General features: G+C 39.8%; 2 protein-coding genes across 2 annotated transcripts; both read right to left on the bottom strand.

Annotated features, from left to right (window-relative positions):
* Nucleotides 1-2,814: 2,814 nt before the first annotated feature.
* Nucleotides 2,815-6,978, bottom strand: LOC123403042 (G-type lectin S-receptor-like serine/threonine-protein kinase B120). The gene is made up of 6 exons (XM_045097017.1): nt 5,359-6,978; nt 4,059-4,240; nt 3,771-3,981; nt 3,441-3,678; nt 3,195-3,345; nt 2,815-3,117 (listed from the first exon to the last, which is right to left on the bottom strand). The coding sequence occupies exons 1-6, from the start codon at nt 6,668-6,670 to the stop codon at nt 2,815-2,817; spliced, it is 2,397 nt and encodes a 798-aa protein (XP_044952952.1). The 5' UTR covers nt 6,671-6,978.
* Nucleotides 6,979-7,938: 960 nt separating this feature from the next.
* Nucleotides 7,939-13,477, bottom strand: LOC123405868 (S-locus-specific glycoprotein S13-like). Its single transcript, XM_045099394.1, has 4 exons — nt 13,147-13,477; nt 12,169-13,095; nt 8,507-8,766; nt 7,939-8,274 (listed from the first exon to the last, which is right to left on the bottom strand). Exons 1-4 carry the CDS (start codon nt 13,475-13,477, stop codon nt 7,939-7,941), a joined length of 1,854 nt encoding a protein of 617 aa, XP_044955329.1.
* Nucleotides 13,478-19,129: the final 5,652 nt, after the last annotated feature.

The following is a 19,129-nucleotide window of genomic DNA, read 5'->3' as shown; positions in this document are numbered from 1 at the left end:
CTGCTTACTGGTAAGTGGTTATTTACCCTTTGGGTAGGCTCTTCCAAATTATGCATGTGTTCGACGTTATTATATTTTGGATGGAAATTCAGAGATCACACCCATTTCCTACAACAACATAATGGGTATGAAACATACTTAATTTAATCTCCTAAAACAAACACAGTGCCGCCTATATTCAGTTGGCCTACAATTTCAATGTTCTGTAGGCGAAACACAGTTGGCCTACAACAATTCTTTTGAGCTGCTCCCATTTCTGGCTAACCAGAGCACACACACAATCATCTATTCATGATTACGGGTTTTTAGCTGCTCCCTAAGAAATGTAGATCTGTATCTTTGGCAGGCTGGGGGTTCATGGTCGTTGGCATCTTCTGTGGTGTATGCTTGGGAGCATCCTGTTATTCTAGCCTAAGGGTCGAAATGCCTTGAGCTAGGCTAGGAGACTCTGTTTTGTCGCCCCTAGTAATTATGTACTACTCCCTCTAAACCTACATAATTGTAGTTGGAGAGAACTAGACTAGTTCTCCCCAACTACAATTATTTAGGTACAGAGGGAATACTACATATGTCTTGTGGCCGCTTCAATTTGTTGCCAGTTTCCACACGAGAAAATGCAATTTACGGAGATGTTTTTCTTTCTTCTTGTGGTCGTGTAAAGTTTCTTTCTGCCTGGATGTGTCTCTGCTGCATCAGTGTTTCATGTGTCGTATTCGTATCTTGTCAAAAAAAAGTATGAACAGAACAAACCCCTTGTTTCAATTTTGCTGGCTTATCTTTTGTGCGTATATACATGAGATTGCAGGCAAATGTGAACATCAGTGGTGCAGGAAATTCCATGGTCTTCCCTTTGTGCTTCAAGATCTTGAGAGCGAGCTTATCTTTATATGTTATATGAATATTGTACGTAAAACTACGTATGCACCTGCGCTTTAATTAAACAGAGGGTAAAGAGGGAGTATCTGGCTATAATCTACAAACAATGATGTCTGCAGAGAAATAACTACTCCCTCTGAAAACTAATATAAAAATGTTTAAATTACTAAAAATAGTGATCTAAACCTTTTATATTTGTTTACGGATGGAGTACATTGCTCGGCATTACTGCCACGTCCACTACCAGCATCAAGGGATCTCGATCGTAGTAGCAACCGTGTAAAAGAAAAATGTCAACAGTGTTTACATTTTTTTTTTGGTAAAAGCAGGTAGTGTTTTGTCAAGGCTTGTCGAAGAAAAAAAAAAGGTGTAAACAGTTGTGCTGTTTTAGGAAGAAAAAAAAGTTTAAACGGATAGAGTGATAGAGCAGCCAAACTTCGTGGAATGCCAGGCCCATAACCCTGGATGGGCCGGGCCTGGCGGGGCTGGGCTGGGCCGATCACCACCAAAGAAGGAATGAAGGAGCCCATAAAATAAAAAAAAGAAGGATGGCTGGTCGACAGGAAAAAATAAAAGACAGGAGCAGAGCGGCGGGTGCTCTCCGGCGGGAGGAGGAGCAAATGATGGTGGCGCAGCCTTCTTCCTCCTCCCCGCCCCCACATTTGCCAGCCAGCGCAGGCCGCGTGGGCTCGGTGGCCGGCGAGCAGGCTAAGACGCGCCGCCGTGCCACGCCGACCGACGGCCTAGCGCGCGATGCCGTCCGGCCCGGGTGGACCGCCGGAGCGAGAGCTTCTCAGAGGTGCGTGCTCCTCTAACTGTGAATCGACTTAGTTGTTTTGTTTCTCAGAGGTGGGTGCCTTCTGCTAACGAAACCTCGACGGAGAATGCCCGTGAGCAGCGAGCCAGAGTGGGCCACAAGGTGTTTGTGGGAATTCCTGCAGGAAGAGACCAGCCACTGCCATGTCATTTCGATTTGCACAAATCAACATTTTATCTTTTTAATACCCCTCGAAAGGGATCTTCATGGGTGCTGCTCTGCTCTCCTGAAAGCTAGTTTGAACAGAGTTCAAGGAGCAGTGCTATCAGCAGATTGCAGATCGGATCGCGCCCTCATCTTGCTTTCAGCCTCTTGCTCTCTGGGCTTCACCTGCTATTTGATGAACTGAAGAACCTCTGCTCTGCAAAAAAACACACATTCTCCTACCAAACTTCCCTAGTTCTGTTAGCGAATGCGTTGCACACCGAGACTTGGGGATAAGACGGATGACAGAGTGTTTATAACCCAATAAAGAGGCGGCACGTAACCTTAGTTTTGTTAACAGTTCACATTGATTCTCCTACAAATTTTTCTTGTTTCTGGACCGATGTCACTAGTTTAGTCACAGGGTATATTGCACCAGTACAGTTTAAGCATTCTGAATCAATGTGATTGGATGTCTTTTTTTTTCTTTCCAGGTAAAGGTAACCATTCTGTACATTTTCTAATGTGCTTTGAAGTCGAGCCGAAAAAGAATGTAATTTGAAGTTACTTTTCCACATGATTTCCGTCAGACTTCACAAACATTGTTTAGTCTGACACAGTAAATAAACTGACGTATCCAGTAACTCCATAGTACTTATAAAAAGCTCCATAGTAACTAAGAGACATATTGCATGCAAAATTAAGAAATATACAATTCTACTATCCTTTTTTTTGTAGCATACCGAATTTTAACTGGTTAACTTGCCTTCTTTCATGCATCCAAATTTCTTGGTGAGAAGGGTCTTTAATAAGAACATTTCGACATCTCCCATTTTTCTGTGGGAGCTACTGGACTTGAAATACATTACCTATATTAAGAAAAAGATCCTTGTTCTTCAAGACAAATACCAGTTTCTTATCTGGTATACTGTTGTAAAAAGTATCCATGACATATGCAGAAATTAGCCTGCCAGGTACTAGCGTCCCTTTAGTGCTGTAATGCTCATGGTATTTGCAGAATTCACAGTATTTTCTGCTTCTCCATCAGCACCATAGTTATTTTCTGCAAAATACATAGGCTCTTTTGGAGGTGGAAGTAAAATGTCTCCATTCTCCAGAAAGGACATGATTGATGACACGAGTGGCCGCGCATTTGGGCTGTCTTGAACACACAAGAGTCCGATATGGATGCACCGTATAGTTTCATTAAATGAACAGCTCCCCACAATTGACGAGTCAACAAAATCCTTCGTGTCCCCATCCTTCCATAAGCTCCATGCCTGCATCCATTCTTATCCCTTTCAGGATGCATATATTTACTGTAATTACAAAAATTCAAACATGCCATAGTACGTACATAGGCTATAATGCTGGAGAAGTCTGCTTTTAGGTGCACAGAGCTGATCTTTGAGCCACTCACAATCTCTAGAAGTAAAACCCCAAAGCTGTATACATCAGACTTGACAGAAAACACTCCTTTCAAAGCATATTCAGGTGACATGTAACCGCTGTTTGAAGCACATCCCAGTTAGGAGCATCGGACAGAATTTTGGTCAAGCACAAGAATAATGTATAAAGATCACTCATGCAGTATATCACTTACTATGTGCCAACAACGCGGTTGGTATTTTCTTGCTGCTGATTTCCGCCAAATATCCTTGCCATACCAAAATCAGATATCTTAGGGCTCATTTCAGCATCTAATAATATGTTGCTTGCTTTGAGATCCCTGTGGATTATCTTCAACCTTGAATCTTGATGGAGATAAAGAAGTCCTCTAGCTACCCCTTTGATTATCTCGAATCTTATTGGCCAATCAAGCAACTGTTTTAGTGTGGCATCTGCATCAATAGTATTAATTGAGGGATAACATCAGTCATTCTGGATGATCTAATTATTTACTGAAATTTGGCAAGACGTAAGCAGAACATACCAAAAAGCATGGCGTCCAGACTTTTCTTAGGTAAGTATTCGTATATCAATAGTTTCTCATCTCCATGGATGCAGAAACCGAGAAGTCTAACCAAGTTTTTGTGCTGCAACTTCGCAATGAGTATTACTTCATTTGTGAACTCCAGTACCCCTTGGCCAGAACCCTTACTAAGCCTTTTCACAGCAATTTCTGTACCATCTTCTAATGTCCCCTGGACACTTGATAGTTTTAGGTCAAACAAGACGGAAATACAGTTATGCAGCTCTATAAGAGAAACTTTCACATTACCTTGTAAACATTGCCAAAACCTCCATGTCCAAGCATGTTGGAGTTAGAGAAGTTGTTTGTTGCAAGTACAATTTCTTTGAAGCTAATAAAAGGATATTTTAAGTTTCCATCATGAAGTTCAACAGAAGTGCTTGAAGTTCCTGACATCAGGTTCTTCCAAATTTTCTTGTTTCTTTGTTTGCCTATCGGGAAAATTGATGCAAACATTATGATAAAGGAACATATATAGTACATAGACGGCGCAAACATGCTTGAAGGGAAATACACAGAGAAAAGTATGGAGCTGTGTCCTACCTCCCAAGTTGCATATCCAAACAAGGCACACACATATGGTTATGAGCAAACTTGACGCAATTGGCAGTGTGATTTTTAAAACAGTGCTCTTCCGCTTTTTATCTGCCAAAATTCAGTCTGTAAGCAATCATGATCTAAACATTTGCTAAGTAGTTAGTTTCACAAGCCAATTTTTTCTTACAAGTATGAACTACATACACATTATCTTGACTCTCAAGGAATCTATGTCTCACATGAACAATAGCATCACGAGTATGGTAACATTTGGAACATACAAAATTTATGCTTGATACCTAAAATTAAAATCCTGCACACCATCTTGTGTTGAACTGGATGGAGTGGTTGGCAAGCCCAAGCTTCTTATACAATATTATCAGATAGCATGTATATCTTGTATATTATCTTGGATTGTATGAACTTCTTTAAGCAATACATTTTCTATTAATAGGAAATAGATAGCAACACAAATTGAAGTCCAAAGAAATACGAGTCAAACCAGGGTGATGGCACCGTACATTCACGGTCCTGCCCATATGAGCTAGGCTCACTTCCTATACATTGACTGAGATTGGATATATATAGACTTCAGAACAACTGTGTTCGCGGCTGGACAAATGTTTCCAGACACCTCAGGTGTCTGAAACATGTATTAGAAGCAGTTCATATTATTCAGATGAATGTGTTTTACATACTAACTAACTTTAAAAAACTTGAGCTTCAGTATTGCCAACTCTTGCATGCTCATATTTTCATTCTGCATCCAATGGCTGCTAATCTGCACCCTCCAATTGGATAAGCCATTATGTTTTCATATAAAGAAGATTGTAGTGATTCACAGACATCTTATATGCTTATTTGCCGTCCACTATTAATTTAAACCTTACTTGTACTGACATTGTAGATAGCACTAAGTGGTATATTTCTGGAGCTCCACTTAACCCGCAAAATAGAGGCTATACTGTATATCTACTAACGCAAGCAGAGAAACAGAAACAGTAAACTGTACCCTTCAATCCATTAATCCGAATGTAGAGGTTTTCTCCTTGTGCATGGAGCTTCTCGGTGTCAATCAAATCTCCAATCCATAATAGGCACCTAATTCCATCCCCATTGATAGCATTGGTGCTCATATTGGTGTAAGCATACGCCGTGCAGGAGCAGTTGCTGGTGCATTCTGCTATGCATTCATCTAAGCTTCTATTCTTGACATGCAAGAACTGGTTGGGAACCTTCATGGTTGGCATATTTAAGAAGCCATCCTCTTGACCACATCTTAGTGATTCCGTCCGGTGGCATCCCTGTGAAAACCTGTGGGCCGTCCAGTCTTGTTTGTTGTTTGGCTCAAAGCCATCAAGACACTTGCATGCCACAATAGGCTGTGTGTTGTCGCAGTAACCAAATGGACCACAGTATCCAAATTTGTTGCAGTCCTGGTTAGGTTCTGACCCCAGGTCAGTCCATTTGGACATGTTGCTATTCCAAACTCGTGTCTTTATCTTGCCTGAACTGTCCATCTTCACTAGCACAACTGAGGATACACTTGGTACTGGTAATCCAAAGGAAATGTAGACCTCATCATCTATGGTTTGCATTGTTAAGTAAAATGTGGACTTGATACTCTTGATATACTGCCCGACTACCAAATAGTTATTCCATACTGCACTTCGCCAGTATGGTTTTGAGCCTTTCCATACATAACGAACCAGAAACTCATTAGGGTCTGCACCATATGAGAAGTTGCCCGGGAATGGGTCTTGGGAGTTTCTCCAAGAGATGAGCCGTTGTAGTGCATGCGTCTTGTGGGTGACTCTGAGGTTCATGCCTGGAAGAAGAGTGTCGGTCGGGTAATCGAAGCTTTGCCATAAGATGTTGCCCTGTGATGACCGAAGGATAAAATTCCCATTGTTTTCAAGCGTGGCTTCTCCACCAGTCGCCTCTGACGATGAATTTCTTGTGGCGCTGATGTTTGTTGTCCACAGAAGCTGGCCGTTGGTGCCTGACAAGGCGATATCGGATCCGTTTGTGAAGGCCAGTGTTGCAGAAGAAGGATCAGCTATCGGCATAGCACGGTTGGCCACCCACACAATGTTGTCTTCGGGTATATTCTTGTACCATATGCCGACATAGTATTGTTTTGTGCCGGAGTTGGGCAGGGAGAAGAATCCCAGGGCAAAAGTTCCGCCGTTGGAGGTGATGGTGCTTCCAGCAGAAAGCGGCTTGTCGGGAAGAAGACGGCTGCCGGATGATGCACAGAATGGGAATAACCAAAATGACCAACAAACAAGGCAGATGATTGTGTGTATGGGAAGGGGATCCATTGCTGTAACAAACTATGGAACTGGGATACGGAAGCAACGAAGTGGATGGTTGCCTTGGAGAATGCACATCAGAACTCTGGGGAGAGGCAGAGTCAGTCAAGCATTTTATTTGTGTGTTTTCTTTCACAGGACGCTTCTGGGAACATTGGAAGTAGTCAAGGAGAGATATTTCTAGGAAGTTAAAATGTTGGGTTGTGGTTGATATCATCTGGACTAGTCTTATCATCTGGAAGATTAAGCATTTACTTTTCTTTTGGGTGTGACAGCTGGATTTTCTTGTTTGAATGTACTGGTTACTATAATTTTCGTTGGATTGCATATGTTTTAACAGAACAAACCCTCATATCTTTTGTGCATATATATACATGAAATTGCAGGTAAATGTCAACATCAGTGGTGCAATGTCTTCCCTTTATGAATTTGAACTTGGCAAGTTAAAAAACATGGATAGATCAGCTGATTAAGAAGCACATATTTTCTTATTGTTCTGGGTTCATAAGAACATCATTAGTGTTAGGAAAGCAACTTATCTATATTGAAGGCCCAAGGGGCATATATATATTACACATGACTTGACGTGCAAGGAAAGTAAACGTAGACTAATAAGGACTCCTAGACTAATACTAATAGACTAATAAGGACTCCTATACTCCTAGACCAATACTAATACTTCCTATCCCCCCCCCCACCCTCAAATGCAAAGCGTATGCAATAACATTGCATTTGAAGAAGTGTAATGCTAAAAAAAATGATAATCCAAATCCGCGTCTTGAGAGTGTCGTCGTAGCATGAAGAGTCTTCAAAACTTGTCGAGTCGCCGAAGGAGATAACGAAGAGATGACACATCAGAGGTAGACACCGCATCACTTGAAAATACAAGAGAAGTATCAAGAGAAGATGGGTTGTCAAAAGAAGATGGCACATCAAGAGGAAGACACCGAAGAGATGGCACATCAGAGGAAGACACCGCATCACTTGAAGATACAACATAAGTATCAAGAGAATATGGGTTGTCAAAAGAAGATGGCACATCAAGAGAATAAAGCATTGTGCAGAAAATCATAGTCCACGACAACCGTCGGCGAAAGAAGCTCGGCGGATAAGGCACGATGGACGTAGATCGACAATGCAAAAGAAGTCCAGAAAATCCTATAGAAAACAACAAGGGCAAATAGGCCACAAAAGTTGCATAGAAAGGATCAGGACCAAAGAAAAGGCCGACGGACTAAGGTATGGTGGACTCGCATGGCATGAGAAAACACAAAATATCAACGGTTTTGGTGGACGCAACGGAAGAGAAAAAATAATATCATGGCGGCGAAGGCCAAAACAGCAGAGTAGTAGCAGCAGGAAGTAGCTAGCAGTAGCAGCACGTAAGCAGCTAGCAACAGGTAGCATGCACCACGTAGAGGAGCAAGCGCGTGAGCAGGCAGGCAGCAGCCGTCGACTTCGATCGGACCAGGAGAGTCATTCTCCAGATTTGGGAGCAACGACCTGAGACCAGATTTGGAGCAGCGACCTGGGCATCCAAACAAAAGCAGCGGCAGCACAACAAGCAGTTCACCAGATCGGGAGCTGGGAATCTCCAGCGAATCAACTGCAGCCTGATGGATGGATGAAGAAACGTCAGCATGTTCGATCTGGAGACCTTGACCTTCGGTGGCTCTGCCCGATCTGGATGGAAGATCGCCAGGCGGCCCAACCAGATGGAGGCAAGGCGTACACCCACGGGATCCAGCAGGCGGGAGCATTGAGCCAGCAGCCGCACATACTGTAGCAGTCCAAAACTTGGCTTGGAGCGGCACAGTCCAAAACTTGGCTTGAAGCGGCACAGACCAAGCTAGAGAAGTCCAGGGTGGACAGAGCATGCAGGGAGCAGCAGTGCAGCAGCGGCTGCCTGGAGATGCGGCCTGCTGATGCCAGGAGCAGCAGCCTAGGTTCGCCTTGGCGGTGGAGCGACTGGCCCATAGAGAAGTCTGCTGTGGCCAGCAGAGGCAACGAGCAGCGGGAGCCGGGAGCGCTGAGGAACACCGACGGCGGTCCTGTAGAGACGCTAATCCAGGTGGAGTCGATCTGGGCCAGCAGTGCGGCATGATCTGCACAATAAGATCTCGATCTGGACGATGTGGCTTCGAGTTGAATCGATCTGAGCAACGACCTAGAGCAGCAGGAGACGGGTGAGCAGCGGCCAGATTTGTAGGTGCAGACCGGAAAAAAAATCGATCGTGATCGAGAGAGAGGATTCGATCGGTAGAGAGGACGAGTTGCAGCGTCCGGAGACCTAAACCTAGGCTCTGATACCATGTTAGGAAAGCAACTTATCTATATTGAAGGCCCAAGGGGCATATATATATTACACATGACTTGAGGTGCAAGGAAAGTAAACATAGACTAATAAGGACTCCTAGACTAATACTAATAGACTAATAAGGACTCCTAGACCAATACTAATACTTCCTAACAATTAGACCCTGACTGGGTGCACAAAGCGACTTGTGCTTGCTGCTTAAAAATTGTGTTAGGATGTGAGTTAAATACCGTGGGTGGAATAGTGTATTTATCTCTGTGCTTATATAATTTTGCCAGCCAAGCATTTGAGTGCGCAGTCATGCCTGTATTTGTGCCCCTAGCTTTGCAGAAAAGGAAAAACTGAAATTTTTAGCTGTCATGTGCAAATATATATATCTGAAAAGAGCATCACCCGTTTAGTGTCTTCTCATGCTTCTCATTATGTTATTGCAGATGGTTACAGTGCATTCCCTCCATCATGAAGGTATAACTCAGATTTTTTTTATTTTTTTTGCACTCTGGGAGTTGAAAGCATAACCATATACTCGTTGAGATGGCAAGGCTGAAGAAACCCACTGTAAGAAGCATGCATGGGTTATAGCCACTCAGAGGTCAATTTTTTACTGAGTTGTTTCAACATATATACTTATGCCCGACTGATTAGGATATCGATCTGCAATGATTATCTGATCTTATTTTGCTGAGGCATATGGCGCTAGAATTACCATTTGCTTTTTACAGCAAATGTCCAGGATGTTGATAAGCTCTTTTTGTAGAGTGTAAACTAATAAGCATGCTTATCTAGCACTGCAGATATGGCATGGCTGATTCTCTAGCTTCAGAGATCGTTCTTGGCAACGGGCATGGGTTTGCTGCTGATCTATAAGTGTTTACCTATCACTTGTGCAAGATCTTCCAAATTGTGCATGTATTCAATCATATATTTCTAAAAAACTCAGAGAGTACGCCCATTTCCTTAAGTGTTTTCCTTTTAGTGCCGAAGCACATGATTATCAAAAATACGAAACTTAATCTCGTAAAACAGACACAGTGGCACCTATATTCTGTTGTTCTACAGTTTCTTCCTTTCAGATAACAAAAGTTGGGCATAACGTTTTGGATCACGAAGGCTTTGTATTCCTGATTTTGTATGTCAGTTCATTCTACTTGCTTGCAACTGTTAAGATTTTGTATTTTACTGTCTTGCTGCATAGACTTTTTTTGCAGCAAAGTTTTCAGATGTGGTGCTAAAATATGGGCATTTGAGTCATGCTGCCATGAGAAGAGAGTTATTAGATACATTAGCCAAGCAGAGGGTTAGTAAAGTTTACAAAAAAACCATAAGCTTTCTTTGCTCGCGCAGCGTAGATTCCTGTACTGATATATAGTGCCAAGTCTTATTCCTGACTAACCAGAGTACACACGAAGTCATGTATTGATGATTACGTCTTGTAATCGGTTCATGTTGTTGCCAGTTTCCACGCGAGAAAATGAGATTTAGAAAGATGTTTCATTTTCTCTCTTGTAGTCGTGTAACTAACATGTCCTCCTGCCTTTGCATTGCGTGCAGCCCGAGTGACAGACATGTGCTCCCATAGCAAAGCAAGGCAGGCTCCTGACTGTGTCGGGTTCCCTTGCCGGCCTCACATTTGCCATCCGGTATATAGGCTGCACAGGCTCGGGCGGCAGATGCGGATGGCGAGCAGGCTAAGGTGTGACGTCGCGCTAACGGAGCAGGCTAAGGTGTGACGTCGCGCTGACGGCTTAGCGAGGCCGTCCGGGTGGAGCGCAGGAGTAAGGGCTTCTCAAAGGTGTGTGCTCTCAATGTCAATGGAGCCATACGACGTCAGTTGTTTCTTACACCTATGCAATGTGAATCAACGAAATCATATGCCCTTAGACCCTTGTTACGAAATCTCGATTCGGACGATGCCCATGAGCAGTGAGCTAGAGTGGGTGCAAGGTGTTTGTGAAAATGCCTGGAAGAAGAAACCAGCTACTGGCTTATTTTTTGGATTTCACAAATCGGCAGCTATGAAAGGAATCTTTACGGTGCTCCTGTGCTCCCATAAAAGCGTAAAACGATTTCAAGAGTAGAGATAGAGAGAGCAAGAGAGTATTAGGTAGTTGATCAATGACTCTTTGAAGCGGCTTGTGCTAGTTATCAAAAACCCAATAAAGAGGCGACACATTGTTCAGGGTTCACATTCTTCTACAAAAGTTTCTTGTTTCTGGACCCGTGGCACTAGTTTAATTAAGATTTATACTATATGCTTTAAGCACTGTGAATCAATGTGACAAGATGTCCCTTTTTCTAGCTAAGCCATGTGTATATTTTCTACTGCGATTTGAAGTTACTTTTCTACATGATTTCTGTCAAACGTCACAAACATTGTTTATTCTGACACAATAAAGTGATCTATTCAATAAGAATTTCCCTCCTATATGAGCTAGGCTCACTTCCTATACATCGACTATCCCTCCTATATGAGCTAGCAGGCTCACTTCATGACTCTCCCTCCTTATATGAGCTAGGCTCACTTCCTATACATTGACTGAGATTGGATATAAATAGGCTGGCCAAATGTTTCCAGACACCTCAGATGTCTCAAACATGTATTAGAAGCAGCTCCTTGATAAATTGTTCAGATGGATGTGCTTTCATACTAACTTTTTGAAACTTAATCTGCAGTTCTGCCAACTCCTGCATGCTCATATTTTCATTCTGCATCCAGAGGCTGCTAATCTGCACCCTCCAATTGGATAAGCTATTGTGTTCTCATATAAAAAAATTGTACTCCCTCCGTTCCTAAATATAAGTCTTTTAAAATATTTCACTAGGAGTCTACATACGGAGCAAAATGAGTGAATCTACACTCTAAAGTATGTCTATATACATCCGTATGTAGCCCACTAATGAAACTTGTTTAAAGACTTATATTTAGGAACGGAGGGAGTAGTGATTTACAGACAACATATATGCTGCACCAAACTGTCTCATCATATTGACTTTATCAAGTCTTATCCTCTAATGTTTTCCTGCCACTACTAATTTAATATTTTTAGCTGTACTAATTTCAACCTTGTACTAGCATTGTAAATAACACTAAGGGGGGTATTACTGGAGCTCCACTGGACCCACAAAATAGAGGCAATATCTACTAACGCAAGCAGAGAAACAGAATCAGAACAGAAACAGTAAAGCGTACCACTCAATTCATTAACCCGGATATAGAGGTTTTCCCCTTCTCCATTGAACTTCTCTGTGTCAATCAAATCTCCGATCCATAATAGGCACCTAGTCTGATCCCCATTGATAACCTTGGTGCTCATATTGGTGTAAGCATATGCCGTGCAGGAGCAGTTGCTGGTGCATTCTGCTATGCATTCGTCTAAGCTTCTATTCTTGATATGCAAGAACTGGTCGGGAACCTTCATCCTTGGCAAATTTAAGAAGACATCCCCTTCATCACATCTTAGTGCTTCCGTCCGGTGGCATCCCTGCGAAAACCTGTGGGCCGTCCAGTTTTGTTTGTTGTTTGGCTCAAAGCCATCAAGACACTTGCATTTCACAATAGCCTGCGTATTGTCGCAGTAACCAAATGGACCACAGTATCCAAATTTGTTGCATTCCTGGTTAGGTTCTGACCCCAGATCAGTCCATTTGGACATAGTGCTATTCCAGACTCGTGTCTTTATCTTGCCTGAGTAGTCCATCTTTATTAGCACTAATGAGACACTTGGTACTGGTAGTCCAAAGGAAATGTAGACCTCATCATCAATATTTTGCAGTGTGTAATAAATTGTAGACTTGATACTCTCGACATACTGCCCGGCTACCAAATTGTTATTCGATACTGAACTTCGCCGGTATGGTGTTGAGCCCTTCCATATAATACACTGCCGAAACTCATCAGGGTCTGCCCCATATGAGAAGCTGCCCGGGGATGGGTCTTGGGGGCTTCTCCAAGAGATGAGCCGTTGTAGTGCATGCATATTTTGGGTGACCCTGAGGTTCATACCTGGAAGGAGAGTGTCGGTCGGGTAATCAAAGCTTTGCCATAAGATGATGCCCTGTGATGACCGAAGGATAAAATTCCCATTGTTATCAAGCGTGGCTTCTCCACCAGTTGCCTCTGACGATGAATTTCTTGCGGCGCTGATATTTGTCATCCAGAGAAGCTGGCCGTTGGTGTCTGACAGAGCCAGTTTGGATCCGTTTGTGAAGGCCAGTGTTGCAGAAGAAGGATCAGCGATCGGCATAGCACGGTTGGCAACCCACACAACATTGTCTTTAGGTATGTTCCTGTACCATATTCCGATGTAGTAATGTTTTTTGCCGGAGCTGGACGGAGAGAAGAATCCCAAGGTGAAAGTGCCGTCGTCGGAGGTGATGGTGCTTCCAGCAGAAAGCGGCTTGTCGGGAAGAAGGCGGCTGCCGAATGATGCACATACTGGGAATAACCAAAATGACCAACAAACAAAGCAGATGATTGTTTGTATGGGAAGGGGATCCATTGTTGTAGGCCTGTAGCGAACTATGGAAATGGAAGAACGGAAGCAAAGCAGTTGATGAGTTGCCTTTGGCCAATGCAAATCACAACTCCCGTTAGAGGCAGAGTCAGTTAAGCATTTTATCTGTGGCCCTTTTCCTGCAGGAAGCTACTGGGAAAGTGGGAACCTTGGAAGTAGTCAAGGAAATATATTTACTAGGAAGTTTGAAAATGTTGGGTTGTGGTTGTTATCATCTGGACTATGATGGCAAATAGAATAGCCATTTACCTTTTCTTTTAGCCGTGACTTCTGGGTTTTCTTGTTTGAATGTGCTGGTGGCTGGTACAATTTTAGTTGGGTTGCATATGCTTATGAACAGAACAAGCCCCTTGTTCCGGTTTTGGTACGTTACCTTAGATGTTTTTTTAACGAACCTATCTTTTGTGCATATATGTATGAGGTTGCAGGTAAATGTGAACATGAGTGGTGCAGGAATGTTTTTCATGGTCTTCCCTTTTGGCTGCATCACCTATTGTTTGACCGTGTAAACTAACTGGATAAGTTAAAAACATGGACAGATCAGCTTCAGAGTTTAAAATTAATAACCATGTTCATCTAGCACTGCAGCCATGGCATGGCTGACTCTAGCTTCAGAGATCGTTCTTGGCAACAGGCATGGGTTTACTGCTTACTAGTAAGTGGCTATTTACTCCTTGTGTAGGATCTTCCAAATTATGCATGTGTTCGACGTTATTATATTTTGGGCGGAAATTCAGAAAGCACGCCCATTTCCTAAAACAACATAATTTGTAGGAAATATACTTAACTTAATCTTCTAAAACAAACACAGTGGCGCCTATATCCAGTTGACCTACAATTTCAATGTTTTGTAGGCGAAACATGGTTGGCATACAACAATTCTTTTGGATATTGTGATAAATTATGGACATTTAGGTCATGCCATCCTCAGAGGAGAGTATTTAGATACTTTGGCCAAGTAGGCAGAGTCTGTTTTTTAGAAAAACACAAGCTTCTTTTGTTCATGTAGGGTAGCTTTGTGTACTGATTAGTGTCAGGTCCCATTTCTGGCAAGCCAGAGGACACAACAGTCATCTATTCATGATTACGGGTTTGGATCACACGCAGAGTCATTTAACTCGTTCATGGTCCGAAGCATCTTGTACTTACATAATTCTTGTTTGGTCTCTCTTGCAGTAACCTAACTGATCAGGCCGCCCGTTACTGTTGTTTTTCTTTGGCAGGCTGGGGGTTCATGGTTGTTGGCATCTTCTGTGGCATATGCTTGGGAGCATCTTGTTATTCTAGCCTAAGCCCGTGCTTGGATTCGTTGCAATCAAATACGGAGGTGTTTATTTTACACCTGTATCTTACGGGTCGCTCACCAATTCTCAGCCGGAACCAAAACGACGAGCACATATCTGTACTCTTTACAAGCGTATTTGAAACGATGTTTTTCTTCCTTCTTGTGGTTGTGTAAAGTTTATTTCTGCCTGGATACATGTATCTCTGCTGCATCAGTGTTTCATGTGTTGTTTTCATATCTTGTAAAAAAAAATGTTTATGAACAGAACAAACCCCTTGTTTCAATTTTGCTGGCTTATCTTTTGTGAACAGAACAAACCCCTTGGAGATGCTCTTAGGAAGAAGTTTTACTTCCTTCTTGTAGAAGTGTAAAGTTTCTTTGTGCCTGGATGTATCTCTGTTGCATCAATGTTCCATGTGTCCTTTTCATATCTTGTAAAAAAAAATGTATGTGAACAGAAGAAACCCCATGTTTCAGTTTTGCTGGGTTTTTTAAAACAACCTATCTTTTGTGCGTATATACATATGAGATTACAGGTAACTGTGAACATCAGTGGTGCAGGAAATTCCATGGTCTTCCCTTTGTACATCAAGCCATTATTTGCTTCAAGATCTTGAGAGTGAGCTTATCTTTATACTGTATGTTATATGAATATTATACATAAAACTATGTATGCACATGCACTTTAAACTTATTATGTACCCCCTCTTGTATCTGGCTACAATCTACAACACAATGATGTCTGCAGAGAAATAAAGGCATGTACAATGGTTGATAAGATAGTATTATCTTAAATCTTGCATGTAATTTAGAGATGATAAAAAAAAGTCTACAATGGATCATCTCTTAGGCTTATCTTCTATAATTAGTTATTCCTAAAAATATGATGAGACATATTGTGCTAAGAGATCACCTCTTGTCTTCTCTCAAATAAGAAAAGGCAAAATCTTTTTTTCGAGTTCTCTCTCCTCCACCTCATCATTTATCCTATGTGGCACTCATAAGATAACACCATTGTACATATCCTAAGTACATCACTGGGCATCACCTGCCACGTGCACTACCAGCATCAAGGGATCTGGACCGTAGTAGCAATTGTGTCAAAGAAAAATGTCAACAGTGTTTACATTTTTTTTGAAAAAGTAGGTAGTGTTTTTTCAATGCTTGTCTAAGAAAAAAAAGGGCAGTTGTGCTGGTTTAGAAAGAAAAAAGAATTTAAACAGATAGAGCAGCATGAAAGAGAGTGAGTGAGCACACAGTAGTCCAAAACTGTATTTCCCCTGGGCACTACTATGTCTTAGCCTTCGGGAACTCCTACCTGCCGCTGCGCTCCCACGCACAGGGGGCGCTCGATTGAGCTAGCCCAGCTTTTTAATTTTGTCTATTTGTGCTTATTTCTTAATTTTCTTTTATGGCTCGTTTTTCTTCCCGTTTTCTTTTTTTTTCTTTTTTATTATCAAAATGAACAAACGATGAATTTCTCAATCATTTTTTGAAAACACGAATGTTTTTTCAATCAAAGAACAAACTTTAAAGCGCGATCATTTTTTGAATCTTGACAACATTTTCTTATTAAAAAAAATAATGTTCAAAAATTCTGAACAAATTTAGGACCGCGAACAAATTTTTCAAGCACGAACATTTTTCGAATCTTGAGAAAAAAAATTAAACGGAGCACAATTTTGAAAACCCTGAACAAATTTGGAAGAGTGAACAATGTTTTAGAAGCACAAACATTTTTTAAATCTTTAGAACAAATTTTGAATATGAGAAATTTTACAAAAAAATATGAAAAAATTCATAAACGTGAACAATCATGAACATTTTTTGAATCTTGAGAACAAATTTCGAAAAACAAGAACATTTTCTGAAAAACATTTTAAAAAATCCAGAACAGTTTCCTTAAAAACAAAAACATTTTTCGAATATGAAGAACTATTTTTGAAAATCCGGAACATTTTTTAAAATCCAGAACATTTTATTAATAAAGCAGAGACATTTCAGGAATTTGAAGAACATTTTTTGAAAATCCAGAACATTTTTTAAAAAAGCACAAACATTTTCTGAATTTTTTTCAAGAATCTTGAACAAACTTGGAAGCGCGAACGTTTTTTTAAAGCACGAACATTTTTTGAATCTAGAAAAGAAATTTTGAAATAAAGAACAATTTTGGAAAACCCTAAAGAAATTTGAAAGTTTGAACAAATTTTTAAAGCACAAACAGATTTTGAATTTTGAGTACAAATTTTGAAACTGAGAACAATTTTGAATATATTTGGAAGCGTGAACATTTTTGAATCTTGAGAACAAAATTATGAAAAGGACAACAATTTTGAAAAATCTCGAACAAATTCTAAAGCACGAACAATTTTTTATAGCATGGACATTTTTGGAATTTTGAAACCAACAATATTTTCGAAAAATCCTGAACAAATTTAGGACCACGAATGTTTTTTGAATCTTGAGAACAAAATTTCAAAATGGAGAACAATTTTGAAAAACCCTGAACAAATTTGGAAGCATGAACAATTTTTTAAAAGCATGAACATTTTTTAAATCTTGATAACAAATTTTGCAAATGAGATTGTTTTTGAAAAATACTGAACAAATTCATAAACGTGAACAATCACGAACAATTTTGGAAAAAAAAGCACGTTTTCTAGAAATATTTTTAAAAATTCAGAACATTTTTCGGAAAAGCAAAAACATTTTGCGAACTTGAAGAAAACAATTTTTGAAAATCGCGAACATTTTTGTAAATCCAGAACATTTTAAAAAAAATTAGAGACATTTTGTGAATTTTTGAAAATCACGAACATTTTTTGAAAATCCAGAACAGTTTTTCTAAGAGCACAAACATTTTCCGAATTTTTAAAAAATCTGAAGAAATTTGATAGTTAGAACAAATTTTTAAAGCACACACAGTTTTTAAATTTTGAGTAATAATTGTGAATCTTAGAACAATTTTGAACAAATTTAGAAGCGTGAATTTTTTTAAACGCACGCACATTATTACATCTTGAGAAAAAAATTATGAAAATGACAACAGTTTTGGAAAATTCCAGACAAATTTGAAAGCACGAACAATTTTAAAGTCCGCACATTTTTGGAATTTTGACAAAAGTTTTGAAACCGGGAACAATTTTAAAATATCCTGAACAAATTTGGAAGCGTGAATAATTTTTTAAAGCCTGAACATTTTTTGAATCTTGTGAACAAAATTTAAAAACCCCAAACAAATTTGGAATAACAAATTTAAAAGCATTTACAAATTTTCCGGAATTTGTAACTTTTCTACAATTAGAAAAAATGTTCCGGAATTTGTAACTTTTCTGCAATTAGAAAAAATGTTCTGGCATGTTTATCAAAATGTTCTGAAACTTGAAAAAATATTTCAGAATTTGAATATATGTTCCGGATTTTGAAAAAATGTTCGAAAATCTGACAAAATGTTCCAAAATTTTCTTTATTTTCTAAAAGATGTTTGCCTTTTAGAAAAAAAAATCGTAATTTTAAAAAATATTCATGTTCAAAAAGTGTACATAAGTTGAAAAAATGTTCTTCGTTTTTTTAGATAGGTCAACATTTTTCAGTTTTGGGAATGAAAAGATTAATAGGAATATTTATTTAACTTATGATTTTTTTTTTTGAATTTGTGTTTTTTTGTAATTTTAAAGAACAAGAAAGATAAGCAAAAGGAAGTTAAAATATATTGAAAATAATACAAGTAACAGGATAACGGAAAAAGAAAAAGGAAAAAAGAATCAGAAAAAATGAAAAAGAAAGAAACTAAAAAAAGAAATAAAAAAATTGAAAAAAGAAACAGAACCCCCCTCCCCCGTAAATACAAGTTTATGATCATTCTAGAACGTTTCAAAATCAATTAAAAACCCTCTACAAGGGTTCCAAAATCGGACAATGTATAGTGTTTCTTCTCTTGTAATTGGGCTTGCCTACCTCGGTTGCCAGGTCGCCCGCTTCTGTGCGAACGCCTGATATTTTGATGAAGCAAGCGTACAATAGGAGCTCCGGGCTACAACCTCCTTTATTCGTGTTTCTACGTTTTATATTTTCTATTTCGTTTTTTACTTTTTATTTTTTACTTTTCTTATACTTTATAATATTTTAAATTTATGTACTATATAAAAACATTCTACTGAAATATTTGAAAAATTGTTGAACAATTATTAGAAAACTGTTAAAGATGCATTTTAAAAATGTTCTAAAAGTATTTAAACAAATGTTGATCATGTATATAAAAATGTCAATAAAGCATTTAAAAAATGTTGAACAAGTAGTTGAAAAATGTTCAACAATTATATGAATAATGTTTAACAAGTATTTCAAAAAAG

Source organism: Hordeum vulgare, chromosome 6H (assembly GCF_904849725.1).
Source record: "Hordeum vulgare subsp. vulgare chromosome 6H, MorexV3_pseudomolecules_assembly, whole genome shotgun sequence".
Lineage (NCBI taxonomy): Eukaryota > Viridiplantae > Streptophyta > Magnoliopsida > Poales > Poaceae > Hordeum > Hordeum vulgare.
Note: the sequence above shows the minus strand (reverse complement) of the source record. Positions and strands in the feature narration are given on the sequence as shown.